The 24,166-nt window shown below is 34.8% G+C and overlaps 1 protein-coding gene across 8 annotated transcripts in view; it reads left to right on the top strand.

Annotated features, from left to right (window-relative positions):
* The window catches only part of CNOT6L (CCR4-NOT transcription complex subunit 6 like), a 110,186-nt gene that overhangs the window by 80,662 nt on the left and 5,358 nt on the right, over window positions 1–24,166 (top strand). For 7 of the 8 annotated variants that reach the window (XM_082389362.1, XM_082389360.1, XM_082389357.1 and 4 more), the window contains 6 exons: window positions 915–1,072; window positions 3,562–3,716; window positions 13,756–13,869; window positions 14,482–14,633; window positions 17,208–17,435; window positions 19,635–19,837. In XM_082389362.1, the coding sequence (XP_082245488.1) occupies window positions 915–1,072; window positions 3,562–3,716; window positions 13,756–13,869; window positions 14,482–14,633; window positions 17,208–17,435; window positions 19,635–19,837 (1,010 nt within the window). The remainder of the gene's footprint in view (window positions 1–914; window positions 1,073–3,561; window positions 3,717–13,755; window positions 13,870–14,481; window positions 14,634–17,207; window positions 17,436–19,634; window positions 19,838–24,166) is intronic. The other variant, XM_082389363.1, reaches the window with a different exon arrangement.

A 24,166-nucleotide genomic window follows, 5' to 3' on the forward strand; every position in this document is an offset into this window, starting at 1 on the left:
AATCACCTGGGATGCTTTTTAAAAATATTAATACCCAAATCCTAATATACTAACTTAATTAGTCTGGAGTAGGGTGCTGAGTATCAGCATTTTTTTAAAAAAGTTCTACAAACTGATTCTAATGGACAGCCAGGATAGAGAATTAATGATAAAAATCAGGGCTTTTCAAACTGGTGTGCATGTGCATATGAATCACCTGGGGATTTTGTTAAATTGCAGGTTCCAATTCATTAAGTCTTTGTGAAGCCAGAAATTCTTCAGTACTGAGTTCCTAGGTGATAACTGATGCTGCTGGTACTTAGAGCACATTTTTGAGTAGCAGGGATACAAGCTGCGTTTTCCTATTAGTTTGCTTGTAGTCCTTTTATAGGCATTTTAAAATGAGAATTTAGTTTTAGAAATGAACATTTGATTTGGTAAAAAAGGATTCTCTTACGACTGAACTTTGTTAGTCCATATTCTTCTGGCTCAGAGCAGTGAGAGCAGTAAGAGGCCCAAAAAAGTATTAAGTATGGATATTTTGTTAATACAAGTTAATGAAATTAGAGCCTTTTAACGAGAAAGAAATTAAAATTTACTTTTATTCCATTTATAGAGAAAAGTTTTGCTCAGTAAATTATGTGCAAAAAGTATTCTGATTTAAAAGTTGAGTTTTTATTTATTAAAATATTCTAAAAAATCACAAATATGAAGTATTAGTCTAATTCTGGTAAAAGAACTTTGGTGTGATGGATTCCAGTGAAGTTTTGTAGGTATAGTTTAACGGAATCTTGCCCAAGGCATTTCACGATGAAGATATTTGGGGTATGTTTGTGTGGCATGTGTGCTTGTGTAGGTGTATATGTGATATTGCTTTAGAAAACATTGCCTAATTTTCTCCCTTTTGTCTGTTGTTTTTTTCTCCCACTTCTTAGCATCATTCACGGTTATGTGTTACAATGTGTTATGTGATAAATACGCCACCCGGCAGCTATATGGCTATTGCCCATCCTGGGCATTAAACTGGGAATACAGGAAAAAGGGAATTATGGAAGAAATTGTTAACTGTGACGCAGATATCATTAGTCTTCAGGTAACACTATAGAAATTAAATTGTCTTTAACTTAAAGGTGAACTTAAAAATTATAGAAGACCTTACTTTTGGGGGAGAGTTCCTGTGTTCGAAGGAAAACCCAAAGCAATTATTTTCTTTCCTCTTAAAAAAAAAAGGACAATTTTAATAAGCACTTCAGATATTTCTACAGTGAAACTGTTTTGCTAAGTATAGCCACCAACTTATATACTCATTTACTATTTTCTTACATGAAAGTAATCTCACCACACTATTCATGTTAATTCATTTTATGAACAAATCGTTGGTATTGCCGAAAGAGAAAACTGCAGAATATTGCATCTCTAAGGTTTATAAATTTAACTTATAATGGGTTCTGTAAAACAGAATTACTTGCCCACCGTTGTTCTTTAATGATAAACATTTGTTTTTTGATGTGGGCCATTTTTAAAGTCTTTATTGAATTTGTTACAATGTTGCTTCTGTTTTGGTGTTTTTGGCCACGAGGCATGCGGGATCTTAGTTCCCTGAATAGGGATCCCACCCAGGGATTGCACCCGCACCCCCTGCATTGGAAGGTGAAGTTTTAACCACTGGACCACCAGGGAAGTCCCAGTGATAAGCATTTTAAACATTTAAAAATATTGCGCTATAAATCATGCATTTTTGCCTTATTTTAAAAGCAACCTCAGAAATCTAGATACTTTATAATGAATTTAACTGACAAAGTACCTTTCCATTGAAATATTTGTCTTATTGCTTCTTTTCAACACTCACCTAATGAATGGCCAAGAAGGTTTATGTGTAGTTTTTAGTACTTTTTCCTTAGCAACTTTCAAAGCATATTAAATGCTTAAAGGTATTTAAAAATTTTAAGTGTTATAATGTCATACCTCCTTTTCAGCATAGCTTAAGAAAGCTATTACTTTTTATAATAATTTTTTTGTACTAGAGCAGCTTATTTATATTTGTGTTATTATCCATGGTTCATTTGACTTCCTAGGAAATAACAAGAAGTCTTCAGAAATTAAATTTTGTTTTAAACACTGACAACTGACACAAAATTGGGGGGAGGAGGAGGCAAATAAGCATAGGCTTGTTGTAGTTACTTAATTGTCCTCCTTTTGATTCAGAAGTAAAGTGTAGTATGAAGTATAAAAGCATCATATGGGGCTTCCCTAGTGGCGCAGTGGTTGAGAATCTGCCTGCCAATGCAGGGGACATGGGTTCGAGCCCTGGTCTGGGAAGATCCCACATGCCGTGGAGCCTGTGCTCCGCAACAAGAGAGGCCGCGATAATGAGAGGCCTGCACACCGCGATGAAGAGTGGCCCCCACTTGCCACAACTAGAGAAAGCCCTCGCACAGAAACAAAGACCCAACTCAGCCATAAATAAATAAATAAATAAATAAATAAATAAATAAATAAATAAATAAATAAATAAAGATAGAAAATGGACCACAAAGCCCAAAATATAAAAAAAAGCATCATAATTTTAAAAATATGTTCTTATTATAGTAAGAACATATTTAAAGTAATATTATATTATAAAGTGTTCATTCTAGAGAAGTTGGAAATTTTGAAAAAATATAAAGAATAATGGAGGAAAACACCTAATCCCATATCCAAAATATAGTTGCTGGGTTAAAACTTCTGAAGTATTTCTTGTACACTCTTAAAAAAATTCACTTGCCTATTTATTTACAGATATGTACAGATATGTTTTCAAAATAGAGATCACACCATTGATGTATTTTGTTTCTTGTTTATTGCACTTAATACACTTTCCATGTTACTAAAATTCCTCAAAGCCAATTATATGAATATATATTAATTGATTTAGCATTTTCCCTACTGTTGGACATTCAGGCTATTTATATTTTCACTGTTACAAAATCATGTTGTTATGAGCATTAGCATACATAAATCATTATCTTCACACTTGATTATTTCATTTGGAAAGATTTGTTAAAAATATGTTATGGGTCTAACTTAATAATTACTACTTTAACACAGACCATTGGATTATTGGTATTCAGGTACCTAAAAATTCCTTAAGTAGAATTTTTTGTTGGTAGATCTTAAGCTTCTCACTCTTGAGTATCATTTCTTTCCACCACAGTTGAGAAATTTGAAATAATTTTTAAAATTACCTCTTTATAATATAAAATTTGCTATTCCATACCACCTAATCTATAATATGACCAACTTTCATTGTTCATTTACCAGTTGAGGAAGTGAAGTATAGTGGAATGAATTCTAAATTGGGAGTCAAGAGACTTGGGACCAATTACCTGTGTGAGCATGAGAAAATCACGTTACTTACTGGTTCTCTTAGGTTTTAAAAAGCTGCCATTGTCAAATGGTGGCTGCCAGCAATAAGGTAAGGTACTTAGATAATATTTTTTAAGTGAAGTATTTTAACTTGGTCACACCTTACTCACAATGCTGCACGTTTTTATATCTTAGTTTTCCTCTGTCATGTCAATGATAATGTTTCTTTCGTCTCAGGAAGTGGAAACAGAGCAATACTTCACTCTCTTTCTGCCAGCATTGAAGGAGCGTGGATATGATGGATTTTTTTCTCCAAAGTCACGTGCCAAAATCATGTCTGAGCAGGAGAGAAAGCATGTGGATGGTTGTGCAATATTCTTCAAAACAGAAAAGTGAGTTAAGGAAATGAAGCATAATAGTGTACTTATTTCTTTAATTACCACACATTTGAAATTGTCTTTGGTTTGACCCTGAAATAGACAGGTAATATAAAAGTTTAAAACTGCTGGTAATGTTTTATTTCTTAGGCAATGTTTTTATTGATACAGGCCTATTTATTACCAGCATGGCATGTTATTTTAAGTAAATGAATTAAGTGAATTTGAAAGCTATTTGAGCCCCTTCTTCTCACTTATTTGTACCTACTTTCATATCTTTTCTGTGACTTTTTAATAGAGATTTTTCATTTGTTTAATAATTAGTACACAGCCCTGAAGTATTTGAGGTCAGGATATGCTAAATTCTTCTAGTGGATTGGTGATTTTTTTTTTTTTTTTTTTTTTTTTTTTACAAATTTTAGGATAACAATAGCTATTACTTTCATAGTGTTTACATGTCAGCCGTTTTATTTATACTGATTCGCATTGGAAATAATGTTTACTGTATTATTCTTTATGCTTTTTTTGCCAAATTACATTAAAAATATTAAAGGGTATATACTTGAATGATACTGTATTTCTATATATATTTTCATGAAGTAAAATGTTAGTTTTTGTGTAAAAAAGAAAGTAGATTTTTTTTTGCTAGTTGACCTTTTTCAGAATCATTCATTTTATGAACTTTTCATCTTTTTAAATTAACATTCTATATGTTTATTTAGTCATTCATTCACTAAATGTTTACTGAGCATTTGCTTTGTGACAAGTGCTGTGCTAGTCACAATAGACTCAAAGACATAGTTTCTATCCCACTCAGAGCTCTAGTAGGAAAATCACAATCTAATATGGTATATATGAGACGGAGATATGCAAGGATAGATAAGGGAGGACACGCACAGAGCTTATGGAGCTAGGGAGTTAAAGGATTGACTGAGACAGGACAGTGGAAAGCAGTCATGACCTGAAATGGAAAACATGACCTTTGTTTTTTCAGGGCTGTAATATAGTTGATGAAAATACAGTCAAAGATAAAAAGATGATGACTGCTTATTAAAATACATGAACAATCTTGTAGAGACCTCTGTGCTTTAGTATTCTTGAGTTTAAAATGGAAAAGAGTATCTGTTCAGAGTTAGCGACAAGAATTAAAGGAGATAACGAATGGATAGGTACTTCGTAAATCATTAAATGTCCTGGAAATATTTTTATTATTGTCATATTTCTCTGTTTCTGTAATCCTTTGCAATATTAGTATTTCTCTCTTACTGGGTTTATGATGTTGTGTGCATTGGATTTAGGAACTGCATTTCCTACTTGAGGGTGCAGAGCTGTAACACACTTAGAAGGCTATCTCTCCCTTTTTTTTTTTTTTTTTTGGTTTGGAATTGTGAAGAGTTTATTATGTGACTCTTTCATTCTTTTATGTATCTATTTATTTATATTTATTTTTATTGAAGTATAGTTGATTTACAATAAAGTGAGTCAGCTATACATACATTCTTTTTTATATTCTTTTTCATTATGGTTTATCATAGGGTATTGAATATAGTTCTCTGTGCTGTACAGTAGGACCTTGTTTATCCATTCTATATATATAACAGTTTGCATCTACTAACTCCAAACTCCAAATCCATCTCTCCGCCACTGCCCCTCCCCCTTTCCATTCCCCCTGGGCAACCACAAGTCTGTTCTCTATGTCTGTAAGTCTATTTCTGTTCTTAGATAGGTTCATTTGTGTCATATTTTAGATTCCACATATAAGTGATATCATATGGTATTTGTCTTTCTCTTTTTGACTTACTTCACTTAGTATGGTAATCTTTAAGTCCATCCATGTTGCTGCAAATGGCATTATTTCATAGAAGGCTATCTCTTGAACGCTGGCTGAGTGACTAGATGGTTAGAGGCAGATTCCTTTGGTTATCATCCTGAGGAAAAGAGAGAAGTGTATTTTTGCCTCATAAAGGCTGCCAGTTTTACAGTGGAAAATTTGAAGGAACCTCCAATAGAAGACTGAAATATATGGATTCTCATAGAGATTGTATCCTGTAGTTAATAACTTAGGTTTGATACATTAGATAGGGAATCATCTACTAAATGCCTGTGACTATTTTCCTATATTTTCCTGTTTGGTGCCTATTATAACAAATCATTTCAATGTTTTTATTGATACAGGCCTATTTATTACCAACCTGGCATGTTATTTTAAGTAAATGAATTAAGTGAATTTGAAAGCTATTTGAGCCCCTTCTTTTCACTTATTTGTACCTACTTTCATATCTTTTCTGTGACTTTTTAATAGAGATTTTTCATTTGTTTAATAATTAGTACACAGCCCTGAAGTATTTGAGGTCAGGATATGCTAAATTCTTCTAGTGGGTTAGTGATTTTTTTTTTTTTTTTTTTTACAAATTTTAGAATAACAATAGCTATTACTTTCATAGTGTTTACATGTCGGCCATTTTCTTTTATTTATACTGATTATCTTATTTAATTTTTAAAGCAATCCTCAGAGGTAGGAATAGAGCTATTTCCTCATTTTTATAGATGAGGAAACCAAGACATAGAGATTATCTGACTTCACAGTCAATGCTTTTAACCACTGTACTAAACTGTGTCTTTAGATTTCTTTTTTTTAAAAATATTTATTTCTTTTTTTAATTGAAGTATAGTTGATTTACAATGTTGTGTTAGTTTCAGGTGTGCAGCAAAATGATTCCGTTTTACATATATATATTTTTTTCCAGATTCTTATATAGGTTATTACAAAATATTGAGTATAGCTCCCTGTGCTATATAGTATGTCCTTGTTTATCTTTAGACTTATTGTTTCAGCTTCCAATATCACTTGTACCTCTTAAAAGGTTACCTCATTTGGGAAATACTGCCTTGAATTTGATATTTGTTACCAGTATTCACGCACAAATTTCCTTGAAGCACCATAATTAAAAAAAGAATTACTGATAATATTGAGACGTGTAATATCAATCTGTTTTTCCATTTGCCATTGTTTCTTTCTGAAAGATGATAATACATAAAATTTTTTTCATTCCCTTCACAGTTTTGAGAGGAAAGTCTAAACTGCCTTGATAATTTACTAGAGGTAATTAAGATTTTGAACTAATAATTGTCTAGGAAACTTTAAACAACCAAATATTTGAAAATTGATACTTGAATTATTAAAAATGCTGTAAATTAGTTAAGAGATAAATACATAGGAAATACTTAGATGCATCATTTGCATTTCTTTCCTTCTTCGACTTTTTGCCTAAATAGTAACATGGATCCAGCAACAGATGAAGACCTTGAGTGTGATATGTTGTTAAATTCCACCTGTTTTGAACAGTGCCAGATAACTTGCTGATGTCATGTTATCTATCCAATGCCAAACTATTTGGAATTTAACACAAAGTATACTATGCTGCATTTCTTCTACTCCTTCTTCAGATTGGAGAAATGATGCAGTGCAAAGAAAAGACTGTTTTGAAGCCGGGTGATTCTCCTGCTTATGTAGCTGTATAATCTTGAATGAGTCACTTACCCTTTCTGGCCTTATTTTCTCATTTGTACATATTTGTGTATTACCTTGTAAGAGAATTTATATGATTTACAAAACTAACAGTTAAAAGATAGCTGTAGAAGAGTGCTTCAATTCTCTGTACTCATTCTCAGGGTCTTAATCTTCTAAAACCAGAGTGTCAGATAATTTCTCATCTTCATTGATGACATTTTTTTCCCTTCATGGAAAACAGTGGTACAGAATGGGTAACAATAAATGGAAACTACAATAATCACTATTTTTAGCAAAATATTATAATAAAAATCTCTTATCCATCATGATGGAAGGATAGTATATTGTTTAGTAATGGCTGGACACAGACCATTATTCAGAGAATTAGAATACATTATATTTTATATTGTGTACATTATACTTTATATTGTATTCATTCTGGTTTAATCTTTGGGGATTCAGAAGGCACTTCAAGATTTGGTAGCACCTTTTGGTTATTATGAACATCTTTTTTTGGGTAATTAGATACCAGAAAATAGAAATTTTGGTTGATAAGATGCCAGAAATCACCTTTATCTTTGTCCTTTATCTTAATAGGTGTTTTCTTCAGTCCAAAATATTTTATAAAACAGACATATACATATAGGCCTGTATTTTGTGTGTGTGTGTAAGAAGAGACTGTTATTATAGATAAGTTTTTTAGAGTCAGAAAGTTTCTCTTTCCCATGTTTTGTCCTATAGACTAAACAGTTAGTAGAAATGGAGTCTTGGAGCCCGATACACAAATTGAAGAAATCCAAAATGTTGAAAAATGGAGCTGAAACCAGATCTAGATACTAGACTTACTTGCTTTTCCTGAGGTTAGCAATTCTGATCTGATCGTGCTTTGTTTCAAATCAGTGAGAAAGGGAAAGATGAAAACAGCAGTTTTAGAACAGTGTGACCATTACACTGTGAAGAGGCAGTCTCTTCCAATAGGTCTGGGAACTAGGTTGTCATGGTGCTTAGTCCTTACTGTATTGCCTCTGCTGTCTGTCTCAGAGGTACCAGGTAAGGCCAAGTCCTTGTTTTTCCTTCTGTATTACGACAGGTGGTTTTGTGGTTGAGAAGAGGTCATTCAGAGGTTATAGTGTTGTCCCAAAATGACCTATTGTGATAATCCTGTCTTAATAGTTTCTCAGTTACTAATTTTGTCTGTCATAGGTGGTGGTTGTGTTTAGAATTTTAAAATCTGAGATTGTGGTTTCTGGTTTCCAGTGTTAGCTTTCCCATTAATTTAATCTGAAACATAAAATTATTGCTTTATGCCAGTTTCCTTTACCTTTCCAGTATGGATAATAATAACTGTTCTGCCTAACTTCAGAGGTTTCGTATGGGGCTAAAATGATCAAGAATGTGAAAGTGCTTTTAGTGGTTAAAAGTGTTGTACAAATATAGGTAGGATGGTGAATATCCACTTTTCTTCCCTATTTATCTCACTCTCTAAGCTTACCTTTTCTAGCAGATTGTTTTCTGGCACTCCCATGATTACTTGAAAGGACCTAAGAACACATTTTACAGCATCTTATACTGAATATACAATAAAGAACTTCTCTTTGGTTTAGGTTTAAGAGTGAGTTTAATGTGATCAGAAAGGGTCATAGTTAACAGAAAGTAGAAGCAGAGTGAAGGTTATTTGGTTGTAGGTAGGAGAGGAGAAAGTAAGAAATAGTATTGTTCTAAAGTAGTATGGATAGAATATGGATAACTATTTCTTACTATTTTATAGATGTATTATAAATATAGTATAAAATAAACACAAACACAAGATAAGTTATAGGAGATTATAACTCCCTATACTGGTGCTGGAAATCTCATTTTGTAAAAGCAGAGTCCCTGAAAAGTTCTTAGGGTTCAAGAAGTGTATCTATGCTCTTATTTAATTCTCACTGGAAAGAAGGAATTTTCTTTTCCTTAGTTCTCAACTATCTCTTTGGTTCTTCAACTACTGGTGAAGCTGAAAGAATAAAATTGAGCATATAACCCTGACCCTTTTAGTATCTCTAAGCCCCAAGGAGGGAGGTGTAAGTTATAATGACATGTACTCTATTTAGGAAAACTGGTGTTATTTTTCTGAACTTTTTGAAACCAAAGACATTAAAAAGCAGATACCTCAAGAAGATTGGGAAGTTTCAAAAGTCAAAACTAAGGCAATACAATTATAAAGTATACTAACAATGAGGAAGAAAGTTGGAGGGGTAGTTGGAGGCATCTAATGAACCGGGTAATTGTTCAGGATTAGTTTTAAAAGGAGTGTTTTTTGTTTTGGGGTTTTTTTTTTTCTTTTTGATTAAAAAAGTCAATAACCAAGTATGTGTTAAAAAAAGAGTTTATGAACCTATGTTCTTTGCCATGAAAATTAAGAAAAAGGGAAAATTGGGTGAAAGTGTTAAGGCAACGAGGAGGATATTTTAAATAACGTATGCACTGTAAAGGGGTATATGTTTGTGGATTGTGCCATCACTAATTGACGATCAAGAAAAAAACAGAGGTATGCAACTTCTATTTTGCTTTCATGGTCTCTGTTGAGGAGAATTATTTTCAAAGTGGAAAGACTAAGACCAGGTAAGGAGGAGATTGGCAAACCAAGAAGAGGAGATTGGTAAGCCAAGAGAGTCACTAAAGTGCCTTAACTAGTTAGGTTTCCATATCAATATAATTATATCCCATGTCCCCATAGTATTAAAATATCTTGCCAGAGTATGATTAGAGGAGTATTGGGTTGGCCACAAAGTTCGTTCGGGTTTTTTCCATAAGATGTTACAGAAAAACTCGAACGGACTGTGTGGCCAGCTCAATAGATGGCATGAATATTGGTGTATAGGAAAAGTCCTAATATATTGGGGACAAATAAACCACCTCATTTTCCAAAAAATTTGCGAGCCTCAGTTTTCCTCATCTTTGTAATGGTAATAGTAATACTGTCTGTTGCAATTTGAGTTCTCCAGAAAGAAGACTCCAAGTTACTTTGGTGTTTAGGAGTTTATTAGGGATCAACAACTGTGGAAAGGAAGGGGAAAAAGCAGAAATGAGCATAGAGAGTAGAGCTGTGCTGCAGACCTGGACAGCCTCAGCTGACCCCACCCTGTAGCTTTAGAGCTGAAATGGCCTGTGAGAGTTAACCCAGGAGGGACCAAAATCCCCAGACCTTTATCTTTTGCTTTTGATCTGTAATTGGATATGTGCCACTCCCAGAAGTACTTGACCTTGGTGGGGCAGCTCTCTGCAACTGGAGCAATTCCTGAAGGATTGATGAGGAATCTGGGCAGCATCTCTTCATGTCCACCCCTTTGCAAAGTTTTAACAAATTTTAGGACTAATATGTATGAAGTACCTGTCACAGGTCTTGATACAAAGTAGATCCTCAATAACGGACCCCTTATTTTTATTTTTATTATTATTTGTACTGTCCTATTGAGAATTTTGATTGTTTAAGAGAAGATATATATATACATATAAGATTTATAAAAACTGAAAAGCTGGCAGGGATATTTAATCTTTTGGAAAAACAGAATGTAGTTTCCAAGTACCCTTAATATCTGAATGGGTGAACTAATGCGCAGAAGCTCACGAAATGATACTCAACAGAAATAAAGTCTGCTACTCTTAGATTGTTAAAGGGAAAGAAAGAGGAAGAGGTAAAATTATTTGAGAGCACAGAAGAATATTTACACTGAAAAAAGTTCATTACTAAACTAAATGTTAATTACTATAACTAACGGCATTAGTTATAATAGCTCATATCAGAAGTAAATGTCCAACACAGAATAGTTCAATTATGGTGAATCTGTATAGTGGACTATAATGCAATCATAAAAATTGATTTTTGAAACATATAGTATTTTATAGGGAAATGTCCGTGGTAGAATGTTCATTAATATAGACCTAGAGTATTATTCTAATTGTATAAAAAATGTTTGTGTGCACGTGCATGGAGAAAAGTCTGGGGAAATATATTGACTTGTTGATGGGGGTGTTAGATTGCAAGTGACTTGAAGTTTTCTTTATGTTTTTAACTCATTTCCAAATGTCTATAATAAACATATGTAACTTAATAAAATCATTTTTTCACTTCTTTGTTTTTAAGCATCTATAAATGCAGAACTGAAGAGACCTGGTTTAAGAGCTAAAAGGACCAAAAAGTTTTAGATATATATTAGTACTTATTTGGCTTATAAATAATATGGCTGTCCCCAAGTGCAATTTCAGTCTTTATTAACAAAAATACAGTCCAAAATGAGGAAGGCAGTAGTTCATTTTTGCCCAGTTCTAGGTACTGCACCTTTGGGCGAACTTGAGTTTTTCAAATGAACAACTGTTTTACACCATATATCATATAAAGAATTGATGATTTCTTTTCTGGGGAAGACTTGGGGATGATGTTTAAAGTAGTGTCAAATGGAAAAAAAATTCTATATTCCTGTAAAGAAATGACATAGATCTAGTTTTGATGGAAGAAAGATACAGGGAAACAAATTTTAGTTAGGGAAGACAGTTCTAATAATTAGATATTCTCTAATAATTAGACAATTCTAATAATTAGATATATTAGTTCTAATAGTTAGATATTAGATATGGGGGGGAGAGAATATCTAATTATTAGAACCCCTACCAAATAATAACCTGACTTTGGTAGAAGAACAATATTCCAATATTAAAAATATAACTATTAAGTAGGATTTTCAAACTTTCCTACAGAACCTTAGGTTCCTATAAATAAGCCTTAAGAGTTAATATTTACAAGATATTTCAAAAATTAAATACAAATAATTAAACTGTAATTTAAAAATAACATGTTCACTCAGATGTTTCAAATATCAAATTTTAACACTTTGGAAATTGATAACATGTTCCTGATACGCTGCTTAGTTGACTTGTTGCAGACCTCTGAATTGAGTTTTTGCCTGCTTGCTTTTTCTGAGTTCAAAGTCAGTTATTTACCACTTGTATCTGTGTGTCTGTGTGAATCAGGATTTTTATTATTAATACTGTGTAACCAAAACAGAATAGAGAAATAAACTGGGTACTGAGACTGATATGACTATAATTATCATCTATACCCTCTGATTTCAAATTTTTATAATCAAAACAGATTCATCATTTTCAGTGATTGATTTATTTAAATGTAATACTGCTTTTATCTGTTTTATATATAAGAATCTTACCAGAAATTGTTTGAAAAAGGTATTCCACTGCTTAAAGACATTTTTAAAAGTCTGATATGGAGGATGATCAATTGTATCTGTAGAACTTATTTTGAATCTGCCTACTTCTCTTTATTTCTCTTGCCTTAGTCTAAGCCACCATCATCTGTCATCCAAACAACCTCAGAAACTTTCTAATTGTTCTCATAATTCCTGAACTTTGGCTCCTGTAATTTATTCTCTACAATGCAGCTGCAATGATCTTAAAAAATATAAATCAAATAATAACATATCCTTGCTTAGAACCTATTCAGTCTTCTTCCTCTTAATCTCCAACACCATTTCCACCCTTCCATTCCTTTCTAACCTATAAACGTACAAAGTTGTTTGCTGACCCAGGACCTCTCTCTTCTTCCTCTATCTGGAAAGCTTTTTTTTTTTTTTTAAATTAATTAATTTATTTATTTATGGCTGTGTTGGGTCTTCATTTCTGTGCGAGGGCTTTCTCTAGTTGTGGCAAGCGGAGGCCACTCTTCATCGCGGTGCACCGGCTTCTCACTATCGTGGCCTCTCTTGTTGCGGAGCACAGGCTCCAGATGCGCAGGCTCAGTAATTGTGGCTCACGGGCCCAGCCGCTCCGCGGCATGTGGGATCCTCCCAGACCAGGGCTCGAACCCATGTCCCCTGCATTGGCAGGCAGATTCTTAACCACTGCGCCACCAGGGAAGCCCTGGAATGCTCTTGATTCCATTCTTCACCTTGGTAGTTCCTCATCCTTCATGTTTCAGTTTAAATATCCCCTGTTTAAGGTAGAGGGTGGAAACTGCACTCCCTTTAATCACTCTGGCTTAGGAGTAGGCACATGACCCGACCTTTTATTCTTCTCAGCGCATCTGAGACATTCAGAATTGGAGCAAGGAGACGAGTGTTATTTCATCTAGCAGTGCCCTGCAACACAGTAAGATGTTAGTCAGTATTTTTGAAGGAATGTGTGCAGGCTTCTCTTTCAAAGCTAGGAGAACATGGGGTGGGGACCTTTTATAAGAGCAAAGATGTCTTTTCTCCACTTAAAACCTAGTGAAAGGTAGACAGTATATTTAGTAGCTTTTGGTTGTTTATAAATACTTCACAAACTTAATAAAACTAGGCTGACAGAGGTTAAATGGCTTGACCAAAGTCATACTGCTATTAAATGACAGTGCTAGACTCAATTCTATTAAATCCTACAATGCTAGAATACCTGCTTTGGCACTAAGGAAAGGAAATATTAGTGCAGATGCAGAAGCTATAATCACAGGGAGAGCCATTCCTCATCTTATAGAATCTTTCTTTCTGTTCACTTACATTCACCTAATTCCAGCTTTCTAGTAAAAGCCAGATGGAAAAATCGGCTTCGACTTAGCCGAGATAAGGGTGTGTCCCTGCATTTTCTTGACAGATTTCTTGATGTGGTGAGAATAAAACTGCAAACAGGGTAGGTAGATTTTATTTTGTTCTTTCTTATTTTTTTTAACATCTTTATTGGAGTATAATTGCTTTACATTGTTGTGTTAGTTTCTGCTGTATAACAAAGTGAATCAGCTATACGTATACATATATCCCCATATCCCCTCCCTCTTGCTGTTCTTTCTTATTAATCTGCTGACTTAGTTAAGGTTGTGTTCACCTTTGAATACCAGAAAATCCCAGCAGTAGCTTAAAGAAGTAGGAGGAGAGTAATTTTCTCACACAAGAAGTCCAAAAATGGCAGTCCAGAACTGGTTCAGCTGCTTCTCCATTCAGAGTGGGCTTTTACCCTCCTGTTTCTCACCACAGGGGCAGAGATATAAAAGGGTAAAGGAATACACACATACACATACATGCACACACACCATCTTTGCTAGGTGGCACTTCCAAGAAAGTTTCTACAGTAATCAGACCTTTTTCCTCTCATTGGCCAGAACTATATCACAAGGCCCCTTGCAGCTAGAAAGTGACTAGGGAGACAATGAGTAGCATCTATACCTTCTGCTCCCTTCATTTAATGGCTTTTAGCATGATAGTCCAAGTATCTAATATCATAATACTAATGCATTGTACCTTTTAGATTTACATTGGTGCAGAAGCATACAGTGGAATTTAACCAAGTGGCAATGGCTAATTCAGATGGATCCGAAGCTATGCTGAACAGAGTGATGACAAAAGATAATATTGGTGTCGCTGTGGTATTAGAGGTCCACAAAGAACTATTTGGAGCAGGTGAGTGCTGTTTAAAATATTCTCAGAAAAAATAAACACCATCTCAAGTGCAGCGAGTCTTGCTGATATTTATTGCATAGTTATTTTCTTGTCTTTTGAGAAAATTTAAGGGAGACAGGCTGGAAAACAGCACTAATTGTGTAAAGCGTCATCTATATCTTGGAATATTACTTGCCAGGTAATCTGTAAAAAGGAAAATCTTCACTATGCCATTAATTCCAGAAGGTTATTTGAAATAAGAATAGTTTTAAGCTGAATTTGGAAATTATGATGATTTGGTTCTCCTTTTAGCCATATTTTTAGCTTCTTGACTGTGAAATCTTTTGTCTTGAAGGTTAAGTACTTCGCACATTTTCTCTAATTTCTTTGTTATATCTCAGTCATTGTCAGGGTAAAAGAGGCATCTTTTATCTACCTGGTACTTTTGTTTTCCACTTTAGATATTTATAGCTTCCTTCAAAGTAAGAAACTCATTATGTACTTTGCATATCCAGACCTTTTTTTCCCCTCTCTACTGCCTGCCTTTCAGCATTTCATTGTTTACTTAACTATATTTTAGGTAAGAGCAAGGAGAAGGTGTCAAGACAACATCAGGGCTTTTATTTTAAATTTTTTTTCTTTACTTACTACCTGTAGAAGAAAAGATTTTTGCCTTAAGTACTGATTGAATTATTCAGACCATGCATATCTGTCAAACCTCCTTTTCTCACTGTTCTTCAGTTTATCCATCATCAAAGACAATCAGTCTTTGATGTGAGATTTTAAATTCCTTCTTCTTTTTTAGCCTCTCCATTTTTACTGACTTTTATGTCCTTTCCAGTCTCATTCTTCTCAAAAGTTTGGTACCATTTTTTCTGGTAATGCGAACATTGAATTTCTTTTAGAGTTTTACTCTCCTTTTAATTTGCAGAAGAGTAATTACAAATTATATAGTTAAAACTTTCACATTCTGAAATACCTCTCTCTTATACTCCTGGAAGAGTAATTTAATATTATAGAAGGTGCTTATGGCCTTTTTGAAGGGGCAAGTTTTTAATATTTAGTATAGTGAACATATAATCTACAGCCAAAAGTGATACTGTGAAACTCCTGGGAAAAGAAGAGAGCTTAGAGAATGATCAGATTGCTTTAAAAATGACCATTTCTGTCACATATGAAAGATAACTTCAGTTTTTTTTTACTCAACATTAAAGATAATTATAGCTTGGTAAGACGGAAACTTTACCAAAATAGTAGACTAAGAAAATCAGGTCTTTCTGCAGAGTTGATATTTTTAATAGAAAATGTTAAGAGATACTTACAGAAATTCTATAGAAAAGTTAATTTTGTATGTATCTAATATTCCAACAGTACAAAAGTACATAGAGTAAAACGTGAGAGTCCCTTCATCTTATTCATACCCTCTCGGAGTAACTCTTATTCATTCTTTACACATTACTAACATATATGTGTATAGTTTTATTTAAATGGCATCGTACCGTGCATATTGAGTTTTGAGCCTTAAGAACTTTATGGACACTTTTTTTCTCTGTCAGTACATGTTAACTGAGTTGAATTGTCACAGTTTGCCCCTTCAGAGGTACGTATGGCCTCTTTGAAAGGGCAAGTTTTTTAATGTGTTATCCTCATCCACCATGTTAATATTTATTTTGACAGAATTATAAAAGAGTATTTTAGGGGGAAAAATAACCTTAGAGATTTTATAGTTGAATACCTCATTGTCCAAATGAATGGCTAAGTGATTAGAAATAAAGGTTAGTAATTAGTAATAAAGCCAAGTGTGAAACCTATGTCCAGACTTTGAGAGCACACTACTCCCTAATTCTCAATTTTTACATTACTTCTTTTGGGTGTGTGGTATGAATTTGTTTTGGTAGCAGATTCATAGCAAATTCACTGCCTTACTTTATTTTGTATAGGTTAATATAATGTTACTGCCTTTACCGCTGACCCTGTCACTGATGTGCTCAGGAAATGCAAGGTGAACAAGTACTGGGCAGTAGGAAGAACTTAAATTAAGGTTTAGGTGATTCAAATAACTGAAAACCTACCTCACTAGGTTACTGTGATATTTAAATGACAGAGATATTTAAACTGCTTGTTTACACTAAGCTCAGCAAATCAAGGTACTATAACTAAATGTTGGTTACATCACAGTATAGCTCCTAACTTGGGTAGAGAGCAGGAGTTGGCAAACTTTTTCTGTAAAGGGCCAGGTTGTTAATAGTTTAGGCTCTGTGGGCGACATATGGCCTCTATCACAATCTTCTAAAAAATGTTTGGTAGAATCTTTAAAAATGTAAAACCAGCCTCAGCTCATGCAGGTTGTACAAAAACAGGTGGTCGGCCAGACTTAGCCCATGGGCTGCAGTTTGTCGACCCCCATGTTGGGATTACCAGAATCTCAGCACTTTAGCTTCTAAGAACTACTTTATGAGATAAAGGGGAAAATATAAATGAATGGAAAAGAATAAAGAAGTGGTTATGGGTTTGGGGGAGAAAACCTTAAAGATACTGCTTTTTTGATACATGAAGTATAATCTTAACCTTTGTTTCCCTAATGCTTAAATTTAGGTATGAAGCCTATTCATGCTGCAGACAAACAGCTGCTTATAGTGGCAAATGCCCACATGCATTGGGACCCAGAGTATTCAGATGTGAAACTCATTCAGACCATGATGTTTGTCTCAGAGGTTAAAAACATTCTGGAGAAAGCCTCAAGTAGGCCTGGCAGCCCAACTGCAGATCCTAATTCCATCCCGCTGGTGCTATGTGCAGATCTTAACTCATTGCCAGATTCAGGTATTTATAACATCATTTCCTCTTCACTTTCAGTTTTGTTTTTACTTCTAGTTGAAAGGTCAGTTAGCTCTTAACTTTTGAGTAGAGACTTTCTTTTCTAAATTATAGAGTGTATCAGTAAGAATCCCAGGGATGGAGCATGGAGTAATTGAGGAGAGTTTATTTAGTTAAGCTATTTCCAAAGATGTGTGCAGGGTTAGGGACATAAAACAATGAAGGATGCAGTACCCTGCCACTAGGGGAGATAGGGACCCTTCACCACCTGTACACCTAAGGGGGAAAAGTGGTGGGAGCTGTTATCAGAACTTGGAAAAAACAGTTACGAGGAGAGGGCCATGTAATAGGAGCGATGGATTTGAATTGGGATGCAATCAATCCCTTGCAAACTGACGAGCCAGGGGAATATATATCCCTGCCTCACTCTGCTACTGTCCTCTGATCTCTCGCCACTGCTGTCCATTGACCAAATCCAAGTAGAAGCTAGAGCGGGGAGGGGTTTGCAGTTGATGCAAGTAAAGGTCAGCCTCCTGCCGCACAGAATGCAGTGGAGAAGGGTGACCTGAAGAAGCAACCAGAAAATATGCAGCGCAGGTAGCTATCTAGTTTAATAATGCTGGCAACCTTTAAGTGAATTCATTAAATGATGCTTGAATTCTGATATGAGGTGCAGAAGAGTAATCAAAATTATCTTAGGATTTCACATTACTTCTTGAGCTCCACTTAACTACTTTATGTCCTAACTTAAATTATTCTAGATCTTTGTTAAAAAATCAGTTCTGCACTTAGATATTAAAATTCAAATGTAAAACATTAAAGTATCACAGTTTTGCTGTTACTGAGGCATGTTCTAAATTTTGTTTATTTTCAGTAAGCTACTTTAAATTGTTTAAAATAACCACTCAAGAATAAATATAACATAACCCAAATGCCTACAATTGTAACATTAATAAAAGTCTCAAATCTAGAAAACACCTTTGCTTTTTCTCCTTAGCAAATAAATGCCGAAATCATCCTTTCACAAATGTTTGTATTCAGCCCTTAGGCCCATTGACACCTTAACCATGTCCTCCTTTTTTAATCCTTTTCTTTTTTATTGAGTAAATTGCTCTCAAGCACAGGTTTCCCCCATCTCATTTGATTTGGTTAAGCCCATGAGCTATCATTTGGCATCACAGCAGGCTGAGTTGACTCAAGCCAGACTGTCAGGCCTGGATCCTGGTTCTGCCACTTAGGAGCTCTGCAATCTATGGCTAGGTTCCTCATTTTTAAATAAAGGGATAATCATTTTATCCACTTCATAGAGTTGTTTGTAAGGTTTAAGTGTGTAAGGCACTTACAGCAGTGCCTGGCATGTAGTAACTGCTGGATAAATGATAGCTCCTTTTCAGCTATTCACACTACTGATGTTGCACTCATCATGTATTCATTATATATGTTGCTGTCATTCCTGATCACAAATAGAAAGAGATGACTGACAAACTTTAGTATCATCATCGTCATAAGAAGGGTTGTGGTATTTTTTTCATGTTTACTTATTCAGTGGAAGTGGTGAGCTTTTTTTGAATGCCTCTACTCTCTTCAGCTTTTTAGACACATCTAATATTTTTGACCAAGTGGTATACCTCCAGCATATAATGTACTGTTTAGTGTCACTGTAGCTCAAAACAAAGAATGATGTTGCCTAGCTGAAGCTAGACATTGCAGTGTTGAAGATGCAAAATCTATTTTTATTGTCAATGATTTAAAATTTTTTTTATTATGTATGCTATATTTTACATATTCCAGAAGTCGTTGATTGACTGCATAGAATGGTGAAATGCTAAAGAGATAGTGCTTTGGAATAATATTCTAAAAATATTTAGGGTCGAGACCCTCCTGGTGAATGCCATCCTAGACCCTGGGAATCATCTTCAGCTTGAAGAACCATTAAGAAAACTGAAGATATTTCTGGGTGATCAGGATGTTTTGCTCTGGAGTAGGCAAATACACCTCAGTTTGATGGAACCATATGAAATTGCTGATATTTGATTTCTTTAGCATCAACAACAAAAAGGCAGTTTCATATGTAAAAGTAAATATTCAGTGTAGTAAAACCACTCTGAACTTGGTGCATGCACCTGGCAACAGATTTTGGCCATGAAGTCTTCTGTAAGGTCTAAATGCTAAATGGTAGTGTTTCTTCCTTCTTTATTCTACTAGGTGTCGTGGAATATTTAAGCAATGGAGGAGTAGCTGACAACCATAAAGACTTCAAGGAACTAAGGTACAATGAGTGTCTTATGAACTTCAGCTGCAATGGAAAGAATGGAAGCTCAGAAGGGAGAATCACACATGGCTTCCAACTGAAGAGCGCCTATGAAAATAACTTGATGCCTTACACCAATTACACCTTTGATTTCAAAGTGAGTGACAGCCTCTGGGTTGGCATAGAAATTATGTCAAATACAAACATGTGACAAGAAAGATATGTGTTATTTATGCTTAATAGTATAATCTTCAGGATTTTTTACATTCTCAAAATGTCTTGGCTAAGTGTGCACATAATGTAAGGAGGTTTCTTAGGTTTTGTGGTGGTTATTGTTGACTTGAGAATTCTCTTTGAACCCTTATTTGTTCAAATTTCAAATAACCATGATAATAGCAAAAAATTCCAAAATACTTTACTATGTGTGTGCCAGGCACTGTTCAAAAGCACTTTATATTTATTAATATAGTTAATCTTCACTTGTCTGTACCATCCCTAACTTTCAGTAAGGATCCAAATAATAAGCAACCTGATATAGCTACATTCATCTTGAATGAATCTGTAGAATATTCCCTCAAAATTTCCTTAGTACTTTCCATTGATATCTTATTTATCTTTATATATTCCAGGTTTCTTTGTGAGATGGGTTAGAGAAAGTTGTGCTTAGGGTCTATTTTATATCCGTGTTGTCATGCTAATCAATGCCCAGGCAGTAGACCATTCCAGCTTAGTAAAAGGACAAGAAAGATTTTTTTTTTTTGCACAATAAGAAAAAAAAAAAATTAGAGGGCCAGTTGTACAAAACCAGTTGTTCTTTTTTTAAAATTTATTTATTTATTTTATTTATGGCTGTGTTGGGTCTTCATTTCTCTGCGAGGGCTTTCTCTAGTTGCGGCAAGCGGGGGCCACTCTTCATCGTGGTGCGCGGGCCTCTCACTATCGCGGCCTCTCTTGTTGCGGAGCACAGGCTCCAGACGCGCAGGCTCAGTAATTGTGGCTCACGGGCCCAGTTGCTCCGCGGCATATGGGATCCTCCCAGACCAGGGCTCGAACCCACGTCCCCTGCATTGGCAGGCAGATTCTCAACCACTGCGCCACCAGGGAAGCCCCCAGTTGTTCTTTTGAAACATTGATTGGTAGTGATTTTCTGTAGTCAGTCCCTTTCCCTTTGCCAGTTTTCTAATCACTCTGTCTGCCTGTAGCTCTTCTATTGTACCTTTGTTTGACTTTCTGGCATTTCAGGCATCTATCCTAAAGTCTTATACAATCCTGAAAAAATGCGGTTGTTAGAAAGTGGTTAGGAGTAAGAATCCTAGATGGGGAATTTAATAAAATACCAAAGGAAATTTATGAATTGGGCTCTTACACATCTCCGATAACCTTTTTCCATTTTCATTGCTTGTTAGCCCCTTTCCAAGAAACAGATAGTAGGAAGAAGAAAGGAAATTTGTGTGCTTATGTTATTGGTCAGTTTTCGTAATCAAGAAGTGGAAAAGAATTGTTTAGAAGTTGAATCTAATTTTAGTATTTTTGCTGTTAGAGTAGAAAATACTATTCAGAGATAATTGATTTTGTTCAGATCACTCATATGCAGTAATGTACTGGTAAATATTTAATAATCAGCTTTCTGAGAAAAAAAGAAGCCCAAATTTGTAGTGTTTGCTGATTTCTGTGGTACGTGTACTCCCATTGTAGTAGATTTCAAGCTCCCAACATCATACTGTTGAACACAGAGTTGGGGTGAAGTGCTAAGAAAGCAAGTACTAGCTGACTCTATCACACCACGGCTTCTTGTGTAAGCTTAAAGGAAAACCTCGGGACTTAATGATACACAGATTACTGTAGGTTAAATCCTATACAGTGGTATATAATACAGCTCTGCCAGCACAGCACAACCCAGAAAACCTAAAATAAAGTTCCTTAAAATAAGTGTTCAGTAATTCTACAACTCTTATTGTTCTTTTGGTTTGTGTGTAGGTAAAAAAACCAAATCATTTTTACCTTAACTAGGCTTTTATAAAGGTTGCTTTTACCTTATCCACAAAGTAAAAATTAGGGAAATAAGGTTTAGAATATTAATCTAAGCCATCTTCCTCTATCATCTGAGTTGTTTTCAAACCTTTTGTTGATGTTTCTTCAAAAGAACTTACATGTATTAATAAGTGAATAAAAGAATCTTATTGAACCATTTATATTGCCTAAAGAAGTACAGTTAAAGAACCAAAAGTGCATGGCTCAGAGAGTGTTTGATGTTTGCATATGTAGGATAGGGTGAGAAAGGGCAGAACTATAAATCCGTGCGAGAGAGGCATGAATGGGAAGATAAATACGCTGGCTGGCGGGGTAGATGGATGGGAGGGTGGAATAGGATGGAAAAGAAGGATATCAGAGAACAAACTAAGAGCATACCTGACTAGAGAGAATTAAGCTTTTAGTCCAAGTAGCAGACAATAAACTTTTCAATTTCATACAAAGCATTTTATGTAATTAGTGCTGTGCCAATATTGAAGGCAGTTGGTAAAAAAGGATAGGTAACATCAAATGTAAAAATGTCATGTGATTAGCATTAACTACAGATCCAAGTATGGTGTTCTGCCATTGCATCAATGGAGTACTGTTAAATTTTGTTTACTTGGCTTAGCATTTTTTTACTTTCTTGGTTCTCGAATAAATTAGAAATGTAGAAAAGTGGTATTTAGAACTCAGAGTCATTTAATCTAGAACTGATTTGAAATGACTTGAAGGGTAAGCAGTTAGGAGAATTACTTGTAGACAAGGTATCTTAGTGAGTTTAGGTTGCCATAACAGAATACCATAAACTGTGTGGCTTATAAAACAACAGAAATTTATTTCTCACAGTTCTGGAGGCTTGAAGTGTAAGATCAGGTGCCAGCATGGTCAGGTTCTAATGAGGGTCCTCTTCTGGGTTGCAGACAGCTGTTTTCTCATTGCATCCTCACATGGCGGGAGCGAGAGCTCTCTGGGGTCTCTTTTTATAGAGCACTAATCCCATTCATGAGGGTTCCATCTTTATGGCCTAATCACCTGCCAAAAGCCCCACCCCCTTATACCATCAGGTTAGGGGTTAGGATTTCAACATAGGAATTTGGGGGGAACACAAACATTCAGTTCATAATATCAGATAAGTTGAATAAACAGCCTAATTCAAACTTGCCGCTGCTTTCACCATCACCTGCTCCCCCTCCTGCCTCGTGCCAATCTAAGGGTGTGTCTGAACCATTTAATGAAAAGAGGAAGGACAGTTTTCCTATTATGTCAAGTAGTAAATCTTTCTGTTAACACATTGTGAAATGTATAGTGTATAATTTTCTCACATTCTTTTACAAAACAAAGCTTAGCATAATGTCATCTCATAAACTATTTTCATTGTTTTTACTTTTTTCTCATATACACTTCTATAGACTTACCTATAGACTTTACTAATATAAAGACTTTTCCCACCTTTTTATGGTCTTTTAAAAAAGAAACAGTTTGAATCAGAAAAGGTTAAGAATCATTAGTCTGTAACCTTCTTTGTGAATATGATACAGTGTACAAGTGTACCTACATATGTATAAATATTTGGGCGAGTTCAGACATGAACTTGCTAAGGATTTTGATAAGAGCTTTTACTCTGGATGTTTCAAACCAAGAAAACAGTTACAAGTGATATCTCCAGTTCTTACTTTCTGGAATGTTTAACATCTTTATTGGGGCCTATGTTTGCAAAGGATTCTCTAACTCTAGTAGCTAATGTGCATAATGATACTTTATAATAAAGTGATAAGATATAAGAGGTTTTATTCAACATAAATAATTGAAAATGTTTTGTTTGTGTTTTGTTTAAAACACAAATGTTTTAAATGTGTTTGCTGAAGCAAAGGGTGGTCTCATAAAAGAAAGTAAAACCACTGTAACTTTTGTCAACCCTTTTCCTAAAATGTCACTGCAAAACTAGGCATTAGCCAAAATGAAGGGATAAAAATACATTGCGCTAATATTTCTTGACTATTTGGACTTGGAGCATTAATGGCAGAAAGTACTCCCCTGGATTCACGTAGGTTCCTTAATTTGTGGTAAAGTAAGGTTAAAGTATCTAATGTTGAATAAGGCCCTCTCCCTCAAAAGAACTGTTCTGTTGTTTTGGTCTTGGTCATGTCAAAATCAGCAAACTAAGGTAATTGTTTCCGAAATTTCACAGTATAATTTTTTTCATTGAATTCTTTTCTTTATTTTCTTTTAGTAAAGTAGCCCATTTCACTGTGATACCATTTAAAAATATTAGCTAGAACTCACTGTGTATAGTATTTATGAATAGGTATTTCCAGGTGTGGAACTCTTTCTTCGTACTTGGGCTCAGGCTCCCTTGATGTGGGAAGGAAGAAATCTGACTTCACACTCTTGCATACATAGCCTGGGGCAAAAAAAGCACACTAGTTTTGAAACTTACTGATCAGATAAATGGAATCATTTAGCTCTGAGAGAT

This window comes from Balaenoptera borealis, assembly GCF_965194805.1.
Source record: "Balaenoptera borealis genome assembly, chromosome: 4".
NCBI classification, from domain to species: Eukaryota; Metazoa; Chordata; class Mammalia; order Artiodactyla; family Balaenopteridae; genus Balaenoptera; species Balaenoptera borealis.